The sequence below is a fragment of the Chaetodon trifascialis genome, chromosome 15, assembly GCF_039877785.1.
Source record: "Chaetodon trifascialis isolate fChaTrf1 chromosome 15, fChaTrf1.hap1, whole genome shotgun sequence".
In the NCBI taxonomy this organism is placed as follows: domain Eukaryota; kingdom Metazoa; phylum Chordata; class Actinopteri; order Chaetodontiformes; family Chaetodontidae; genus Chaetodon; species Chaetodon trifascialis.
In genome coordinates, this window is record NC_092070.1 from 3,670,343 (window position 1) to 3,691,681 (window position 21,339).

The window sequence follows — 21,339 nt, forward strand, 5'->3', positions numbered from 1 at the left end:
GCATTGACCTAGTACAGTTGTGAACTATTTCAGGTCATTTACACAAAGAAACACAAAACACACATTATTGTACACCCTTGTGTACACAATGTGTTATATAACTCAGTCTCTGACCCGTCGATATTCAGGCCTGTTGCTTGTCTGCACAGTTCATGACCTGTGAGTCGTGCACAGAGAGTCAGTAAGGCTGTCTGTCACAAATGCTGAATCAGCACAACTGTATTCACCCAACTTCTGAAGAGTAAACACACACATTCATCGCACAATATATAAACCAATAACAGTAATAATGAAAACATAATAAGAACAAAGAGTTTAATTCATTTCAGAATGATTTATTTTCCTAATGCTTCTTTATAAAAAAATAGAAGAAATATGAACAATTCACTTCAAATGTACAACAGAACACAGGCACTTCAACTGTGTGTGCATACACACAGTCAATCACAATATACAGTATAACAAGCACCTCTTATTTTCATACACAGTCAAATACACACACTGCAGTTTGGACTCATAGGTCTTCAACAGCAAGCTTTCAGCAAAGCTAATTACTGTAATGGATGAACATGACTGTCAAAAGTTAGCTTACCTTTGACAGTGTTCCAGCACCTGTTAAACTCCAAACATTCTTCACCTTTGTTCACGATCAGTAACTGAGCAGCTGAAAGTCTGTTTGTTCGGCCTCTTAAAGCAGCACAATGCCACAAACCAGGAATTGACCAGAGAGGATTTACTTACAGTCAATTTGTTCAAGACAAGCAAAAGTAAAACAGCACAAGTTTGCATAGTATTCCTGCTGTCTGATCACTCTAACAGGCACACAAAGAGAAAATCCTCTGGTTCTTGTAGAAAAAGGAAAAACAATGCACTTCTCAGTCACTTAATGTTCCTGAGGAAAAACTCTGCTGGCATCTTGAAAAATGAAGACCCGAAAAGCATCGTAAAAGCTAAAAAAACAAAATGGATAGCATTTGGGTGAAATGTGCTTTTCTGTGTGAGGTTAGGGTTGGAATAATATCAAGCTGCTCCTTTTTGCTCTCGACTTATCAAAATCTTTCTCACTCCGCAACCTCTTTCTGTCATCTGAACACCTTCCTGCTGCGTGGACATACATCAAAACCTTCTGCTGCATATTGAGTCAGCTGTTATCAACAGTAGCAATGATGTCGGCTCAAAGTAAAGTGATGGCACAAACGCACCTCATCATTTTTGTATGCTAGCAAATTAGCTAATACCTACTTTACCTTTCTTTGTGTTCCAAAGACACACCTTCATACCAAATATTGACATGGGCTGGAACGTTCACAAAGGTTTGACTGTTTCCTAAATGAAACAGTCTCTTCCCAAAATTGAAGGCTGAAAGACTAATGTCTTTTAATCCAAAATATAAACCTGAAAGAGTTCAGATTTTTCACCATGAGACCTACAATTTTAACATAGCTTACTACAACTGTCTTGACAAACAGAGAAGTTTTACGACCATCAAATCAATCAGCATAAACACAGATTTCGCCAGGTGTAGCCAATTGACCTGTCGTCCATGAGCTGGCCAGTTGTCTGGTTAAAATGCTCTCTATCTGTATCTTCTTGATAAAACAGTGTGGACTGTGACTTTTTATTGTTCAGAATGCACTTAAGCAATCTATCTACTCATTTGCCAAGACAAGTAGCTAGTAGCTAGCGGTAGCTTATGTTGAGTGTAAATGAAAGACAACTGACAGAAAGCATGACAGCTGTCAAAATCTCCCAGTTGAACTGTACATTATATCTTTGTTTTGAACTTGTCACTGTTGAAGCTGAATCTGGATGTCCAGTAGTTAGCATTATGAAACAGCTCATCTGTGAAGCTAACATCATCTTAAGCAGCGACATAAAGAGCTGCCAGTAATCCTGGATTGTTACATCTGACCAAAAGGTTTTAATTTCTGTTTTTAAATCCCAATTCCAGTATCTGTTAGAAATGTCCATTAGATATTTTCTTCATACCGTTCAATCCCACCATCAGCTGTTTTCTCCATCTCGCTCTCCTTCTTTATGAATTTCTACCACAGCATCTTTGAGTGTTCTCCATCTTGACTCAGAATGTCAAGCTCGGCCTTCTCTTCCTTCATCTACAGCACATGTGAAGAGAGCAGGAGGAGAAACATGAAGAAGACGCTCGCTCCAATCAAGGAAGTTCCCAGACAATCAGGACCCTGTTGCTTGGATCTCTTTGATCTCTTCAGCCACTATTGGTCACTTTAGCTCAACTCCACCCCTGGAATAGTTCTGGTGCCACAATGCTCTGCCTTAAAAGACATTTCATGGTCAGTCTTTGTGTCAGAAGTCATGCCAGGTCATGATTAAATCACTTGGCAGCGCGATAGATGGCCAGGTCCAGCGGCTCCTTGGAGGGAATGCACCAATCGTCTGCCTCCAAACTCAGCTTATAGTGACGCAAAGCAGTCTTGTTAAAAACTGGCAGCCTCTCCACTGAGTCTGTAGACAATGCCTAGAGAAGACAGACAACAGTTTTTTTTTCTCCATTCATGTATGCGCAATCTATCTTGAGGAGTGTTAAGTAAATGTAGAACTGTTGTTGTTGTTGTTAAAATAGACTCTGTCATAATTCAAATTGAGTGTAAAGAGGTCATTTCTTGAGAGGATCGAAACCAAAGAAATATGTGTGTGGCTGGAGCCAGCAGCCATTTAGCTTAGCTTAGCATTAAGACTGGAAACCCCAAAAGGGAACAAAGTCTGCCTCTGTATTACCTTCAGGTGTATGACAGCGTCAGTGCCATGACCCTCCATAGAGTAAAGCTGTAAGTCTCCCTGGAAGTAGCGAGCGTAGAGACGAGAGATGGGCAGACCATAGCCAAACCCTGCCTGCACGCACACGCACACACACACACACACACACACACACACACACACACACACACACACACACACACACACACACACACACAGGTAAGTTCTTCCTCAGTATACATATTGGGTTTGAATGTGTGTGTTTGTCTCAGCAGCTCACCAATGGGGTTCTGTGTTTGTCTCCCATGGAGGGTCTGGGAGCTGTAGAGTACATGTAGCTGAACAGGTGCTCCGTCTTTCTGAAGGGAACACCACCTCCTCTGTCACTCATCTAGAGAGAGATTGACATTATTGAGAGGCTAAAACAGCAGAGAGGACTCAGCAGTCATGATGAAGGCAAAACAAATACTAAACAGTCTTTAGTCATTATGAAATGTGAGATGTCTGTTTGGAGAGAAAACCATCAGTATAGTTATGGGATGACCTGTTATTCATGTGTGAGTATGTAACTTTCTGTGGCAGGACAAAGGTTACAACTATCAATCAAAATAAAAAATATAAAAATAATAAAAATAAAGCATTCCTTCTGCTCATTCTTTCCATAGCTTTTTTTGTTTTTTAACAATAATCACATAATCACCTTAGTGTACACATAATCTACGTGCAATATACTTCAACATAGCTTTAGTACTGGGAGGATTACTATTTTTTCTTTTTTTGAGATAAGACGTCTTAGTTTTGCAAACTGTTTCTATTCTTGGTTTAGGAATTTAGGCCATTCTGATAACACCTTGTTCTTCCAACTTGTGGCATGCTAGAAAGCTCAGTTAATGTTGTGTGTGTGTTCCTTATTGCATCCTGCCATCATGAATGACATTTGCTCACTCCTTTGCAACATAAACACAACAAAAGAATCAGGACTCCCTTCCCCTCTTTTCCTCAGCTTTCTATAGGACAGACAACTTCCATGAGGACATGCTGCCCTTCCCTTTGTCGTTCCTTTCTGTTTTGTTAAATGTATGATATGTGACATTATGCATTAAAATGTTTGACGTTTTGTTGAGTTGTGTACTTAAATCATCCCTAACATTTCCAACAATGTTTAAAATCAGAGCAATCTGTAATGTCATTCAAGGTAACAGAGTGCTTCATTTGGTCACCTGTCACTATAACTTCTGGGCAACACCAGATCTCTGCAAATGTGACTAAACATAACATGATACACCAAGCAGTTTTAGTTAATATGGACGCTGTGATTGGTCTGCTAACTTATGACGCAATGATGAAGACATATGATATGAAGAGTTCTTATTTCTGTTTTTCACCTCACCTTGATTGACAGGTCTTCTCCACCAAGAGCGACCATGACTTTGATGGGTGGGAGGGTCCTGCTGGCCTCGTGGGTCTCAATGGTTGCTCTCATGGCGTTCTACAGAGAGGACACAAGGAAGTCTATCAGCCGTTTAAAATTGAACACATTTGGTGCAATATTTAGATCCTAAACACACGGTTGCTTCTCCATACTAACAACTGTTGAGGTTCATAGATAGTATTTGGGTGGGTGAGGACTTAAGTATTGTCAGAGGGGTATTTTTAAAAATAATTTTACTCATTACGGTTAGCACTGCACAGCCTGTCTAGACAGCTTTAAAATCCATCATAATGACGTCACATCAGAGCTATCTTGACTTAAGAGACTACAAATTTTTAACTGACAGTCTGTGTTACAGTCTTTGAAAGATGTGGTTATTTACCAGATTGACATGGTCTGACACAGAGATTATCAAGTTATTATCAAGTTGCAATGTAGGATCCAGTGGTTTTGGAGTTTAATTCAATTCAATTCAATTCAATTCAATTTTATTTGTATAGCACCAAATCACAACAGAAGTTGTCTCAGGACACTTTCCATATAGAGCTGGTACAGACCAAGCTCTTTTAAAGCTTGGTCTAATCAATGCTATAGACTAGTAGTAGTATAGATCAGTCAGCATATCTCAGCATATCTCTGCCTTTGTTGCCTGAATTTTAACCATTTGTTTTTTTAAAAGAATCTGTCAGTCCAGACTTCACATACTTTATGGAACTGCAAGAGTAAAGAGTACTATTGCATATAGTATAACATTGTGTTTTTGTTTTGTTGGCAGAGGCAGTATTAATTATTACCTTGAAGAGTTCAAAGAGCATATGATACAGGTGAGATGGGATGTATGAGATATGGATGGGCTCTTTGAGGTTGTTGGCTAGGAGAGGGGAAAAAACAACAGTTAATATTCTTCATGCGCGCGCGCACACACACACACACACACACACACACACACACACACACACACACACACACACACACACACACATTATGCATGGCTATAAACTGTGTGTGTGTTTTGTCATGGCGTTTTGTGTGCGTCTCACCATTGATTTGCCTCAGCTCTAGCTCCGGTGCTCCCAAGTAATACTGCTCACACAGCAACTTAGCACTCTCATAGGCATCTAAAGAGAGACAAAGAAAAAACAACTGTATTCTTTGCCCTGTGTGGACATAAAACAGACATAAAGATAAACAGATGTGATAAATACAAGGTTATCATCAGCATAAACATTATGACTGATAAGTGCGTTGAATCACAGCCATCTGCTCTGATTTTTTCTGTACAAACACTGAAAGTGGCCCAAACTGGATAAGCAGCCTGCCAGTTCTGTCCCAGTTACTGACCTGCTTTATTTGATGATTTGTGTGAGGGCTTTGTTCCTCTATCAGAGAAGCACAATGATAACTGAAATAGTTCTGCTGAAATAATACACTGTGAAAATACATTATGGAATTTTGAAATGGGAAATTTAAATCCTTGCTTTGATGAATATAACATAAATGCACTTCATCTCCAGGGTGTACTGTTCTGCTGCGCCCCTGCGGGGACCTTGTTCTCCCACTCCCTGTACATTATACATGCACCCTGTCACCTCCAAATACCTATTAAGTGCACACTTCAGACACACACATGGCAGCATATTTCACCTAGAAATGACTCGTACAACCTGTTCCAGATTGGCTGTGTCAACTAGTTTTTGGACATTTGATTAAATATCATTTATACACTAGAATTTGGTGGGGAATTCATGTCACCACTTCGTCACTTCAACATATGAATTCTGAAGTCAAAAATGTGTTCTGTGTTGTCTCAGTGACCTTTGACTGCCAACATCTAATCAGTTCATTGTGAATCCATGTGAATGTTTGTGCCAAAGTTGCCTCGAGGCAGTCCTGAGATATGGCTTTCACAACAATTACACGGATGGACAGACAACCCAAAAACATAATGCCTCTGGCCACAGTTATTGCCAGCACAGTGGCATGAAAAACGTTTTTTCTTTTCAATTTATTTTAGTTTTTTTCAATTGCTCCTCTCTGTTATATACTGTATATGACTGTATACTGTCCTGTATATAATGCATTTACTCAAAATGATTATCATGGATGGAAAGTCACTGAGCATAGGGGATTTAGGGGCAGTGTCAGCTGATTAACACCTATACCTAGTATTGTGTCGATCCCCCTCATGCTGCCAAAACAGCTCTGACCCATCAGGGCATGGACAGAAACCATTAAGGGTGTCCTGTGGTGTCTGGCACCAGGAAATTGGCAGTTAGCACCTTTGGGTCCTGAGGGCTGCGCCGGGTGAAGCTAGGTCTTGTGCATCCCTTGGATGCTTGATTGGATCGGGATCTGGGGAGTTTGGAGGCCGGGCCAATGGCATGGACTCTTTGTGATGTTCCTGGATCCATTTCTGAGCAGTTTTTGCAATGTGATGGGGCGCAATGTGCTGCACACCGTTGCCATAGAGGCTTAGTGTGCACCAATGTTTAGGTGGGTGGTACGTGTCAAAGCGGCCACATGAAGGCCAGGACCCAAAGTTTCTCAGCAGAACATTGCATTATAACGTGACGATTAATATTATTCATCCATCAGTGGGTTAAATGTTGTGGCTGATCAGTGTAAACCTCATCACCGTCAGTCTTCTTACCTCGTGCAACCTCTGTCACATCACATGCAGAGTCAATACAGCCAATGGTGTTGGGGTGGGCGGGGTTTATATTGTCGTTGAAGATGAGAGCTGCAAGAAATAAGAAGGAATTATTTATTACTCATCCCATTACAACAACCACCACTAGTAGTAACTTTTGAGATCGCAGATTAATAGCAGTTTATGATCTTAAGCACAGGCCCACACAGGTGTGTGTGTGTGTGTGTGTGTGTGTGTGTGTGTGTGTGTGTGTGTGTGTGTGTGTGTGTGTGTGTGTGGAGGGTGAGGCAAACTCACTATGCTGGTTGATGAGCATGCGGATGGAGATGCGGCTGGTGTAGAAGCGGTCCAGAAAGTACTGGATGTTGTGGTCAGTAACAGCATCCTGCTGGCCAAAGGCATCCTTGTACTCAATTATGCCCTGAGCCATGGTGGGGACCACCTCGTTGTGCCGGTTCCTGATGCCCTGTAAGACCTCCACAAACCTGGGATTGGTGGGCAGAGGAGGGCAACAGAAAGAAGGGGGAGGATGGACAGGACAGGTGCAGAAGGTTAGGTTAGAGAAAAAGCAAAAGTGAAATCAGCGTTATCCTGTCCAGTTCTGCTCAGTTTATCTTTTCTTTGTAGATTACACTCACGTCTCCAGGACTCTCTGGTCATCTGGGTTCTTGTCCAGAAACTCCAGGATCTCCATGAGACTCTGGATGTACCTGAGAGATCACAAATACAAGAGAGCTATTGAAAATCCAGCACACACGTCACAGGACAGACAGTGGTAGCTAGAGCATGCTAGACACACACATACACACATCAACAGCCACTACATCCTTGTAGCATCAGCAGTACATTCCACACACACACAGAGAGAGTGAGGGGGAGACACAGAGGAGAACGCAAACACCGCCATCCATCATCAGCTCTGACTGGTGTAGTTCAATATGTGTGTGTGTGTGTGTGTGTGTGTGTGTGTGTGTGTGTGTGTGTGTTGGTGCAATTCAAAGAAGCGTGACTCCCAGCAGATCATGAGCAGCAGACTTCTTATCAGTCAGTCCAGTTTGCTGTTTCTTATTAGAGACCAAAGGCCGTTCAGTTGCGTGCTATTTTCTGCAGCAGCATACTTTCTATTTGATACCTTTCGGTTCAACGCTTGCTGTCATTTGCAGAATGCTGCTGATTCTCTTCCTAAATAGACAGAACTTTGAAGCCTGCAGCAGAAACAAATGGAGCCACAGAGTTTGAACTGCAACACGTGTTAGCTGTCTAGCTAATGCCTACTTCTAAACAAGCATGAAAACATGTCTTTACTGAGCTGAATCAGCTGGTCAGCTATAGTTCAGTTCTTTACGAAAACAACTTCACATTTAAATGTCAACGACTTAAGCAGTTAATGGCAAGTACTTATTCTTCTGTCCCACCGCGGAGAAAATAGTCTATATCGGCCCAGTTTGTTCCTGTCAGGTATTACTGTTAGGATGAATCTGAGAGCTAAATGACTCATTTCTAAATAAACAGGCCTACCAAGCAATCCTTGAAAAACCCAGACGGTGGTTCAAAAAGTACAATCTTAGCATCAGTTCTATTCGTATATATCTTTCCAATACTTTAGATTATGAAATAATGCTGATATTTTGCTTGTGTTTTACAAAAAGAGCAAGGCCATATGTCACTTTGAGCAACCTTCATTTTACTATATTTTTTCCAGTCAGCTGGTTAGAAGAGCCTTCTGGATTCTGGAAAATGCTTCAGAGCAGTGAGTGGGGAAGCTTTCACTCTACCGTCCTGTTATGTTTTTAAGAAGAGAGAAAAGAAGAGAAAAAATCTAGGAGTGTGGGAGGAAACCATTTCCTGTGAATTCCTAGAAAGTTCCGAGAAAGACACCACAGCATGCTGTCACAGAAGTGAATGAATCCACAACAACATCACTTTTTCACTCAGCAGTGAGGCTGCTGTTCTAACCGCTCTCTCCTTCAGCTACAACAACAAGCAGGCAGGACGAAGAGAAGAGGAGGAACTGGGACAAAGTTCAGCCACCCTCTCTCCCCCTCTCTGTTATGAAATCTCTGAGCCTACAGTGCACTCCTGGCCTGCTATTCATAGCAGTAGGATTCATAACATCGTACCTCTGAAAAATGAGGAACTACTCCATGAACAAAATGAAGTTTTGAAAGTGTGTCACAAGTGTGAAGAGGACTGTCTGCACTTAAACTGTAGAGCATGAGGCTGTGCCTGAATAAAAACATAAACACCTCCAAAGATGGAGAGTTACATACTCTTCTTACTTGTACTGTGCATTTTAAGATGAGTAATGTTGAAAGTCACTCAGCTCCTTTTTAAAAACAAAAAGTAATATGAGGCAACAGTGTTTTTTACATCAGAAGGATGTTCTCAGCAGTATCATGTAAGAGCAGTCAGTAAACAAGTCAGTAAATCAGTCACCAGTCAATCAGATATTCTGTTTAGCAGTAAGTTAGTCATTCAGTGAGTACTACTGCGTGTCTCACCAGCTCTGGACCAGGTGGACAGAGGGCGTGGCCAGCAGCCGGTCAGGCAGCAGGTTGATCTCCTTCATGATGTTGGACAAACGGACAGGAAGCTCCTGACGAAGGAAGACAAACGACGTGCGCTCACACGCATTGATGGAACCTGGAGAACAGAACAGCTCAGGATTACAATTCCATGCAAACAGACTCAAAATTAAAGCCAGAACGGACGTGAAACTAGTTATGACATGAGTTTTTTGACAAAATTACCTGAACTCAAGGTCCACTCACTAACTTTTTAGGTGCTTTCAACTGCATCTCACAGTCGTCATCAGCAAATCGAGTTTGCTCAGTTGTTGTTCGGTGAGCTTTGGGTACAGTGAGGAGACAACCAGTGGTCATACATTGTAGGGAGACTGTAAAGACCCCAGCAAACTCCATTCACTGATGAAGGTCATGAGAGGTGTTGAAAGCTCTACAAAGATTCATGTGGACAAGTGGACCAAGACCAAGAATGAGCCAGTTACTGTAATTATTGATCAAATCCAGAGAAAAACTAGAGCGAACCGGAGGGACAGTACAAAGATTATCAGAATGTAATGGGGGTGCACCACAGTCCCCACAGCATGCAGACAGAATCCAACTATTAAACTGGTGCAGCGTTCTCAGTACTGTCCTCCAAGGTCCACATTAATAAAACCACGATGCAGACAGAGAACTGTTGTCTCTGCATATGACAGCGGGCACCTTTGATTTAACTACTGATAGAACTATGACTAACTATAACTTTTAACTGTAGATCCCGGAAACCTGTTGCGGCCACCTTGTAAATATAGCGGTAATAGATGCCACGCGCTTACCGAAATCCAAGAACTGCTTCATGGACAGAGGAGAAGGCGAGAACTTGGAGAAATGATCGATGTGCTTGGGCACGTTGGCCAGCGCTGCAGTCTTCATCAAAGACCGAACAAACTTCATTTTACTAGACATCCTCGAACGTCAATTAAAAAAAAGTGGGAAAAAAGACTGGACGTGAAGATGAGATGAGATATAAAATCCTCTGGTATTAACGAGTTCAGTAACAGTTAGTAACAGCAGGAGAGACGCACAGTCCTGCACACGCTGCCGTTTACAGTCTGCAAAGCCGCACATGGCGCTCTGATTTAAGAGGCGAGCTCTGCCAATGGGAGAGCGCGGGGGGCGGCAGCCAGCAAATAGGATTCCAGGAATCCCACCTACTTGGACCCTAGGAAGATAGTAAACACGGAGACGTGTGACCGGGTCACGTCGTGTTTTACGTAACGCTTCCTCCGCCTGATAAACAGCATGTGTAACTGTGTCTGCTGTGGACGCGCTGTAAAACACGAGCGCGCGTCACTACATGGACACCACTGAGGTCACACGAGTACCTCTTTCCGTAGACCGTATCAAGACACAGTTAGAAATGCTTTAAGTGATTCACGATGAATCCACTTTCAACAGGTGTTTCATGATTATGGTGGAGTGGTTTGTGCCTTACATGCACCACATTTATGAAACAACTAAAATTGTTCAAATGTAGAGAAAATTGGGTGTTCATGTAGGTCCAGATCGGTCATGGTAAGATGCTGTTTAGGAAAACTGTTTTTTTTAGGGCTTTTAAGCCTTCAAACCAGGTTTAGATTCATCTCTGTCTTTTTCCAAATAGCTGGACATCCCTGGGGTTTTAACCAGAGTCACCAGCCCAAAAAAACATTTTCTCTTGATCTGCGTGACCTGGCAAATCTACTGCTATATCGTACTTATATATTCAGAGCTTTAAGTGAAGAGTAAAAGAGACCATGCGGAGAAATGAAGATTCTTAATTTCATTCCACAAAAATACATACCTCAAATTATGAAACATTATGCTCATAGCTAGCTTGTGACATTACAGTCACTCCTTATTTATTCAGTGGATTGATCTTGATTGGATGGTGCACAATCAATTTATTCATAAAATTCTGTAGCAGGTAAGACATTTCTTAATATTTAATGTTGCAACCCGATTTAATAAATGAGTAGTTTGAAACTAGCCAGTACTTAAGAGGTTAGGAAGTACTTAGCATCCAAACTAAGTAATAGATTGGGCAGAAGGCTTAAACTACTGTTGGCTGTACACAAATCCATATTCTGTTCTATTTTTATCTAGTGTTAATCCACAGTGCTGTTACGTTTGTTTCATTATGAGCACCACTATACCAGCATCCCTTATGCAACATTCAGAGTTATTTCACTCTGTCCTGCACATACACACATGCAGGCATAAACACACCCACATATTTATAGTTATGATTTTAGAACAGGGAAACAGAGAACGCACCATTTGACCAATAACAAGGACAAGTAAAGGAAAGAGAAAAACATCAACACAGTCACAACACAGGGAATATGTCACTGCATTCCTCACTGTAGGCCTAAGGAAAAAATGTTTCTCACTGACTTGGTCATTAGTCAAGCCGAGGCTTCAACAGTCTGAGTTAGTCAAATGAAGCGGATATTTTTCAGAGTTACAGTTGTTTCAGTACAAAAATCCCTGTTTGTGTTTCCCCAAACAGTCTGTCTGTGAGCTGCAGTGAAGGGATCAGGAACTTGATTTGTCGAACTCAAGTGGTTGAATCACCTTCACCCTTGTCCCCCATCACTCCCATGGACAAGTATTAGGAGAGGATCAGCCAACATGAACGCGAGTGATTACAACAAGAAAAAAAAAATGTTTCGATGTTCATATGGGCACCTGACCATTGTTTTAAGACAGACTTTTATTGTAGATGATTTGACATTTTTCAGTTCTTCCAAGCTGGATTAAAATTGATCTGCACCTGCTCTCTGAGTAACAAATCACAAATGCCTGTATACATGTAGGAACTCATTTTCAGATACAAATGCTCCAACAGTTTTGTCACATTTATGACCAAGCAACTACTGATATGCTTCATCTATCAGGCTTCCAAAGGCTCCTGTTTGAGTATCTGCAGATGTGTACATAGAGATGTTCATTTAGTTTTCTGTGATGTTTACTGTGAACTAAGCCTTGCCATTAAAGTCCCTGTCTGAGGCTAATGTGTTGCCAATACAATATTCTTGTTAAGTGTGCGGACACACTTGGACCAGAAGAATGAACTCAAAGTGATGGAACTCAGAGAATGCACAGGAGAACAGGTTGATAGCAAAATCGATTATTTTAATAACAAAAAGTGTCCACAAAAACTGGCAACAAAAGGTGAGAGCATAAAACGCTCTGGGAGATCGCTTACTAAATAATAAAACAAAAAGTGTCCAGAAAACGGCAACAAAGGGAGAGAGCAAAAAAATGCTCTAGAAGATCGTGATCAAATTCCTCTCACCGGCAAGGCTGGGCTGGGCTGGGCTGAGGGCTTAACAGGACGAGGCTCCTAAGGGCAAAGTACAAAAGATAACACTGGGAAAGTACGAGCAAGCAGTTTCAGGAGGAGGAAGACTGGCAGAAGAGCAGATGGGTGTACTGTACCACGTGGCGGGAGGAGCTGGGCAGGTAGGAGCCGCCCACAACACAGACCTGGACAAACAGGGAAAGACAGACAAGACCACAAGGGGGCAAGGAAACACAGGGAAAACACAAGGGAAGAAAGGAGGGAGCTCAGCACTGCCTGACAATTCTATGTCACTGTCAGTAGAGAGCTAAGGTCATGTCAGGACTATCAATCTCTCATTCAGCATTTCCTTCATTAAAATATAAACTGTCAAAATCAAATTGTGAAACCAACTGCAAATAGCAGCAGCTTTTCATTCGCTATGTCCCCATGCCAGTGTGTGACAGACAGTAGCAGCTGTCTGTTGTGTATGTTCCTGCCTTGTGTTTTTCTAGAGAGGAACATTCTCTATCAGCCGCTACTGCGTCATGTGTGTGTAAAAATTCTGGCTGTGTAACCTGAGTGACAGCCTGTTGTTGCACTGCCATCTGCATTTACTCACTGCGTCATTCAAGCTGAATGTCTTTGTACATGTTTAAGTAATATGTTCAAATAACATCGTAATTACATTATTCATCTCAGTCTATATGAATGATCATTCACTTGATATACCTGCTTGTTTTCTAAAATAGGTTCACTTTATGATTACACTGGTAAAAAAATAAATGAATAATAATCTTACCCATCTTAGACAATAAGAAAAGGTATATAGGACTAAAGAATAGAAAAAACGCATCAGTGTACATTATGTACAATTTTTAAAATACTAATCCTAAATGCCATAAAAATACTATTGCCAGTATTCTTATGAGAAAACTACCAATGTCATATGTATAAATAAAGTTCTGTTCTGTTGTATTTGATAGGATGACCTTATCAAGACACAACAAAAAGGGATTTTCAGTATTTTTGTGGTTTTGGAAATTTCACCTTTCATTATCTGACCACCTCTTGTTATTGTTGTTTTAGATGTTCCCTCTATTTTTGACCCTCTGATCTTGTTCCGTCACCCACCACTTAAGCATTCTCCATTCCCTAATATAGCTTGTTTACAGTTTGAAAGCAGGGTGGGTGACAGTGGGAGAATACATTACAGTTTAGATCCCTGCCCCCCCCCCCCCCCCCCCCCCACACACACACACATACGCACGCACACACGCACAGTACACAGATATGTCCCTCACACTGGCCTCTGTCATGGAGCAAGTTTAACTGAAGCCCCATTCAGATATGGATAAGATTACAGGAGTGGTTGATGTGGTCATAGACTATTCACATTGTTCCAGGTGGCATGGAGAAATTACAGGATGTTGTCTGTAATAGACATGGACATTCAGCAGGACAACACCAACAGCCTCCACATGGGGACTTTGGGTTATAGTTGAAGAGGAGGCAGATGAAGTTGAAGAAGAGGCAGACATTTCTTGTGGATATCACTATCTCTGATGTCATAAATACACTTACAAATCAAAGGAAAAAAAATGCTTCAAACTACTGAACTTCAAACGAATCATCAGATTTTTAAGTTTTCTTGAGTATCAAAGTAATCCAGTAATAATTGTTTGTCCTACATCCATGTTTACTGTTACGCAGGACTAATTATGTGATGCCAAGTGCAGAACACAGAAGCTGAGGCAGGAATAGGTCCAACATTAAATTTAATGCTAATGCACAAATTATAACTTGCAGGAAACAAAATCACTAGGCCAGGGGAGAGCAGAGGCTGAGCCTTGAACCACTGGGGAGCCCGGCAAGGCTGGTGATGGAAGACTGAGCAAGGGGAGTTCAGTGCGCCATCAGGAGAGTGCTGATCCAAAGTAGGTTCCAGGTAGCTCAGGAGTTAGTTGCAGGCAGGATTTTGGCCAGGGAGGCTTTATCTTGGTGTTTCACACATACACACATCATACACAGTGCCTTTAAATTAGTACTGAGAATAGTCCCCAAAAAATGCACCATTAATTGTTTGAGTAATGTTTGTTAAAAACTATCTAAACTAACTAAACTAACTCTTTTCATGAGGTTTGTTTTTAATAATAATAAAAAAATATAATACAACCTGATGGTGGTCCTTTCAAATATAGACAAAAAAGGAAGTTTCAAGAGGATCTTTTGACAATATTCATCATAATTAATGGCATTTTTATTATTGGCAGTTAATGGCAATTGAAACTAATAGCCAGAAACTAGAAGCCAGCGTTGCTACTTTTGTCTGATCAATAAAGACTAAATTTGGACGGACCACTGACAAAGGGTTAGGATGAGGATGTGTTGGACCTTCCCATGGTCTTTTGCTTCTGTTACTCCTGAGTAATGCTGATCCTTCTAAGGCATACATTTGATGACACCATTAATTGAAAAAAATTCTACAAAACAGCTAAACAAAGAAAACCATAGAGTCGATGCATGTAAGTATTGTAAAGGTAAATCTTTCATCTCATTGTCTTTATTCTACGCTTTATATAAAACTCAATTTAAATACTTCCAGAATGAAATATTGTACATGTGGGGCATCAGGATAGTCTTAAGGGACTGTTCTATTCAAATCCTCTTAATGTAATTCTTCTAGTGCCACTATTGGTAACGTCTTATTCATTTGTTGCTGTTCATTTGTTTCCCCATATATTAATAGGAACAGCATGGGGAAATGCTTGTGATTGCTGCCAATTAATGTTTATACAAACATTACTTGCCAACTGAGGATTAATAGCACCACTGGTAGTGGAGATTTTTGTTTAGAGCACATTATAGGAAGGGGTGCTGATCTGCTGTTTTTGTTAAGCTTTAGTTAAGCAGAGAGGGTATTGTTTCTGGGTTGTTGTTTTTTTTGTTGTTGTTTGTTTGTTAAATTAGTGTAGTTCCAGAGAGTCCTCTTTTGGTTTTGATTGTTTTTTGATTTATCAGCACTCGTAGGCCCATTTCCTTTAGAGTTGCCTCTGGTTTTTGTTTGTACTTATTATTTTCCTTATCTTTAAAATAAATAACTTTATCTTTATTAACTTTAACCAATAACATCTGGTTTATGTTGCTTCCCTCTTTCCATCACGAGCTAGGGGTCATAACATCGCTAATGTGAATTTCATTTTATTTTATTTTTGTGTTTTGTGAAATCTGCACTTTGATGGGGAGTATTAAGGTATTAAAGTAAAATCAAACTTTTGATATGCTGCATGGTGGCTCAGCAGGTAGTGCGCGTGCCTCACAGCAAGAAGGTCGCCGGTTCAATTCCCGGGTCGGCCTTTCTGTGTGAAGTTTGCATGTTCTTCCTGTGCATGTGTGGGTTCTCTCCGGGCACTCCGGCTTCCTCCCACAGACCAAAAACATGCTCATTAGGTTGATTGGTGACTCTAAATTGCCCCTAGGTGTGTTTGTGCCCTGCGATCGGCTGGCGACCGGTCCAGGGTGTACCCCGCCTCCCGCCCGTTGACAGCCGAGATAGGCTCCAGCCCCCCCACGACCCTGAAAGGGATAAGCAGCATAAAAAAATGGATGGATGGACATGAATTATTTCCACAATTTATACAATTTATTCATTACAGTAGTTGGAGTTGGTGCAGCAGTTGAGGCCAGTTAGGTGGACGATGTTCTTGAAGCATCCAACCAGGTGTCAGGGCTGACCTCCTACACTTGAGGCAGATGACTTGTGTCACACACACAGGCGTGGTCACTGGAGCCTGTGTGTGTGGCAGCGGCGCCTGAGGCCTGTACCATAAAGCTTGATTAACCTAGCCGGGCTTCCTCTTACTTATCGGGCTTCACTTAACGAGACATCCGCCCTCCGGATTTTCGGTACCATAAAGCCGGCTATCAACTCACTAATTCAATTCAGGCTTGTCTGATCTAGATCTGTGCGCGCTCACATAAAAAGGGCAGAGTTTGCTGCATGCGACCAATCGCAAACATGGAAAAATCAGCCCGAGCCGCATATTTCACTATGGAGGAGCAAACAATAATAATTAATAAATACGAGGAATACAAATCAATAATCCAGGCAAAAAGCAGCACAGCTGCAGCTGCCAAACGGCGCAAGGATTGCTGGCAAAAAATCGCCGACTGTGTCAATACGTAAGTTAGTGCCATTATAATATTACTTCCCCACCATGACTGCACTTGTATATCTGACTACAGTAACATTTGTGTGTCCATAAATGTATGTGTGTATGAAATTTTTCGTTATGGCATGTGATTGTAGCCTTATTATTTCAGATGCAACCCGAGTGGAGCAAAGAGAACATGGGAGCAAATCAAACAGAAGTATAAAAATATACTTCAAAGTGGTCAGTACGCTTACTATATCTTATACATGTAGCATATGTATATGTAGGCCTACATGTTGGAGGCTACATACAATACAATATACAACGGCAAACATCCCAGGGCTTAGTCTACATTATGCAAATTACACATCAACCTTGCTTACCTGCGATGTCATAAAGCCCTCTTTGATGCATTGCGTGGGCAGGTGGCCGGGAAACACCACGAATGCATCGACAAGCTCAGTCAGGGCCCCCGCGACTTTATGAATAGCTCTACATACTGTGTTTTTCCCGAGGTTTTCGGCATCGCCAACAGAATACATAAAAGTACCTATGAATGAATGAATCAATCCATGATTTACTTAAACAAATAATTGATTAATGGCATTTTATCTGTGGCTTGCTTGTAACCCATCCAACGATGGATTTAAAGACATCATAATAATTCCAAACATCACTAAGAAATATATTACCTGTGGCAAAAAACCTCAGTGCAATGCACACTGTCTGCGGGACTGTCAGCGCGTGGTTGCAGTGCGTTACATTGCTGATGTAAGGCTCCAGCAGCTGACAGATGTATTGTAACCCCTCTCCCGAAAACCTGTACCTTTCGTACAGTGATTGTTCAGACAATTCGAACGGATTACAGCGATCTCTAAATACTCTCTCACGCCTGAGTGCTCTTCACACAAGCTGTGCACCAAGATCCACCGGGTTCTCATCAAACGGACAGGCCATTTTCCAAGAGAACTGATTGGTCAGTAGGTGGGGCTTTTATACCTGCTGAGCTCTTATCCTGAACTTATCCTGCTCCGGAGCAGGTTAGGTGTTCAGCATAGGTTACCACGGCAACGTAGCCCGATAGAAAGTAAGCCATCTTTATGGTACCGAAAAGCCAGGGTTAAGCCTGAAGTTATCTCGCTAAACCGTAATCCAGCTTTATGGTACAGGCCTCTGGACTGTCTACAGGTGACATGGCTCCATCACACCTGTCTGAGTGTGTGGAGCCTCTGTCACATGTGTCCTGGGTGCCTTTCTCCTCTCTCTTTTCCTCTTTTTGCCCTGTAAACAAAAACAAACAGACCATCTGGTATCAGCTGATAAAGAGTCTTTGCAGAGAGTGTTCATTCGCTCTCGTGCACTGATGTGTGTAGCAATAGTTTACCCTGCTGGACCACTCTTGGTGTTGCTGGCCATTGAGGAGTTGTTAACTCTCGGCCTGCTCATAATATCTGGTCTGCTCCTCCTCCCAGAAACTTCCACTGTGGACAGATGTCAACAAACACATACACTGACACAAAACTATAGGCTTGCTAGTGCGCAAACTGTTACGGTTCGAGCTCAGGAAGGCCAGGACCCAGTTGCGGAGACAACGAAAACCAGGATTTATTGATCAAAAGTACAAACAAAAAATCACTTGAACCAGGGAAAAAAGCATACAAGCGAGGAGAACAGAAAATCACCACAATGGGGAAAAGTACCAAACAAAGACGATCAGAAAAAAAACAAACTAAGAACAGTTACAAAGTAGCAAAATAAAGTAAATTCAAGATCACCAGACTACTGGGAAAACTAACTACCAAAATGCAGAAACAAAAGGCGACTATGAATACTCACAGTGATAAATACAATAGTTCAAGCAAAACATTGGAGGCAGGAGAAGCGGGAAACTGAGAAAGAAAGCGAGCTGACTAACTCATGAGATGCAGGTGTGTCTAATGAAGCTCGCTCCCAGAGCAACCGGCCCCGCCTCTCTCCTGCTCCAACCTGCTGAGTGAGAGTGGAGGAAAAGACACAGTATCAGAAAAAAGAAAAACACAATGACCCGAGACCACAGCCATAACACAAACAAACATAAAACATATTAACAGGCACATAAATATGCATGTGAATATGAAGAGAAGCACAGTAATACAGGTGTGTAAAATGTAACTTGTGTGTGCTGTGCTGTACATTAAACTCATTAACAGACACTGTTACACAACTGATTTTTCAACAGGTGATGGAAATGAAATATAAGTGACTGTGATTTGATGATGAGTCTGGCTTATTAATGGTGACCACAGCCACAGATCAGCCAGTCAGAAAAAAGAGAAACATCCATTTTGATCCAAACTGTCCATAGCAAACTTACTTTGAGTTGGAGGTGTTGGGTGGAGCAGCAGCAAAGGCAGGTGGAGGGAAAACCTGTGGGACCTCATACAGCAGCTCTCCATTCCTACACAGATAAAGAGAGACAGACAGACACGCCAGACAGTTCAAAGAGTGTGTGTGATGATGCAAACTGAAGCTCAGTATCTGTGTGTTAACTTGTGTGTGTCTTTGATGTGTGTGTTACTTACAGCTGTCCAACACAGCGCAGGTTTTGGGTGAATTGTACAAGTTGCAATGGTGTCATCTGTCCACTAGGTGTCAGGATTTCCCCTCCCTATGAATTCTAAGAACTTTTGAATGAGCTGCTGTGACATCTGTGGCATAAAAACATGTGAAAAATCTGCCATGCGCACATATACAACCATAATCTGAATGTTTTTGCTGAGGGTCACAGAGGTCAGATGTCAGGAGTGTGTTTTCATGTGAAGGTCAGGTGAATATACTGAATAATAAATCACTTTTTGGATGACACTGCTGTTGAAACAGTTGTATCAGAACTGTTTTCACATGCAGTCGCTTCATTTAGAGAACAGAAGCTTACTTGCTGAGCAACATATTAAGTTGTTATAATAAGCTTCAACTGAACCAGTCCCAACTTTAAAATGCTGCCTAGATGCATCACGATTAATAGCTAACATTAGCTGTGAGTGTCTGTTGAGAGTCAAGAGGATCTATCTGGCCATAACTTTGAGGGATGGATCTGTTCCTGCATGTCATAGAATGACAGTTAGTTTTGGCTAAATAGCCAGCTGTTGTACTTTCTGAAAAGGTTTTGTGCTCAAGGATCATTCAGTTCCGTGACTCTCGTATCATCTTGATGCGATGATTTCTCTGTTGTCTGTGTGAAAATAGTGAAATCTGCTGGTGAAATGAATCAGGTCTATATATAGACTTGGTTTAGTTTGGTCATCATGATGCAATGTCTTTGTGTCTTATGTTTTGTATTCTGATACTCTGACACATTTTAAAGTATCACTTTGACAACCAGTGAACCAAGAGTTCATAAGTAAATATGGTGACCATTATCAATGTCCCCACTCTGGGACATTGATAAGGGGAAAATTTTCACACTAAATCTTCATTATATTCAACACTTCATACCTGAGCTGCAGCTCAATGTGCTGAACATAAAATTTCATAAAACAAACAAATAAACAAACAAAACATTTAAAACACTGAAACAGATTATGATACAAACACAAGAAAACAGAGCAGAATATAAAACATTTCAGTGAGATTTAATGGGAAAGTTACCTCACCATTTAATTATGAGCCTCTAGAACATGGTGAGATGTTTATTAACGCCATTCTCAAGAATCTGCATTTATTTGCCTCCATAACAACACTTCACTTTTAGGCCATGAATCATGTGGTGAGCTACAAAGCAGAGCTGGTTTGCTTTAAAACAAGATAACTGAACATTTCCTCTACACTTCAGTATAGAGACACCCACTGGTCACAGGTTGCAGAGGCCAAAGTCCACAAACTTTATGATGTTTAAAACTGCTTTTTGCTAATTATCATCATGAGGAGTAGCAGTGGAGGAAGGCACAATCTTTATTGAAACACCCCTGAATTGACAAAAACATCATTCTGATTTTATAACTTAAATATACAACTGTGTACCATTCAATGAATCATCTACATTTGCATATTTGTCTGTCAAAACTGAACCCATTCAGTGGGCTTCAGGACCATATACCATTTTGGATTTTACAGAAACCACTTTCCCAAAAACAAATAAATAAGAAATAATAAAATTACTTTTAAAAAGGTATACGTACAAACTAAAACTGTGGTATACATTAAAATTTAAATTTAATATACATTTAAGAAATTATCGAATGGGCTTATTGAATCATCCTGGGAGATACATCCTCCATAGTGAAAAATGGAAAGATAGAAAAAAAAAGAAGTAACCGTCAAAATAAAGTCAGGAAATTGTGTTACTTGACAATGACTTTTCCTTTAGAAAAACTGTTTGTCTTCAGAAATGGTGCAATGAATTTACTTTCACTTGCAAATTCTACAAAAATGTGTTTGCTGCAGCATGACAAAAAGAAAACAACAATACGAAATGTAATGTGTCACGTGTTAACGTCCATTACTTCAGCTATAAATAAATGTGTTTCTCTGCCCTTTTTGTATCTTGAAATCACCAGATTCCA

The 21,339-nt window shown here is 41.1% G+C and overlaps 1 protein-coding gene across 1 annotated transcript; it reads right to left on the reverse strand.

Moving 5' to 3' along the window:
- Positions 1-318: 318 nt before the first annotated feature.
- Positions 319-10,435, reverse strand: LOC139343977 (pyruvate dehydrogenase (acetyl-transferring) kinase isozyme 2, mitochondrial-like). The gene is made up of 11 exons (XM_070981843.1): positions 10,156-10,435; positions 9,317-9,458; positions 7,454-7,525; positions 7,113-7,300; positions 6,816-6,905; positions 5,206-5,283; positions 4,960-5,036; positions 4,124-4,222; positions 3,014-3,124; positions 2,755-2,868; positions 319-2,494 (listed from the first exon to the last, which is right to left on the reverse strand). The coding sequence occupies exons 1-11, from the start codon at positions 10,283-10,285 to the stop codon at positions 2,351-2,353; spliced, it is 1,245 nt and encodes a 414-aa protein (XP_070837944.1). The 5' UTR covers positions 10,286-10,435; the 3' UTR covers positions 319-2,350.
- Positions 10,436-21,339: the final 10,904 nt, after the last annotated feature.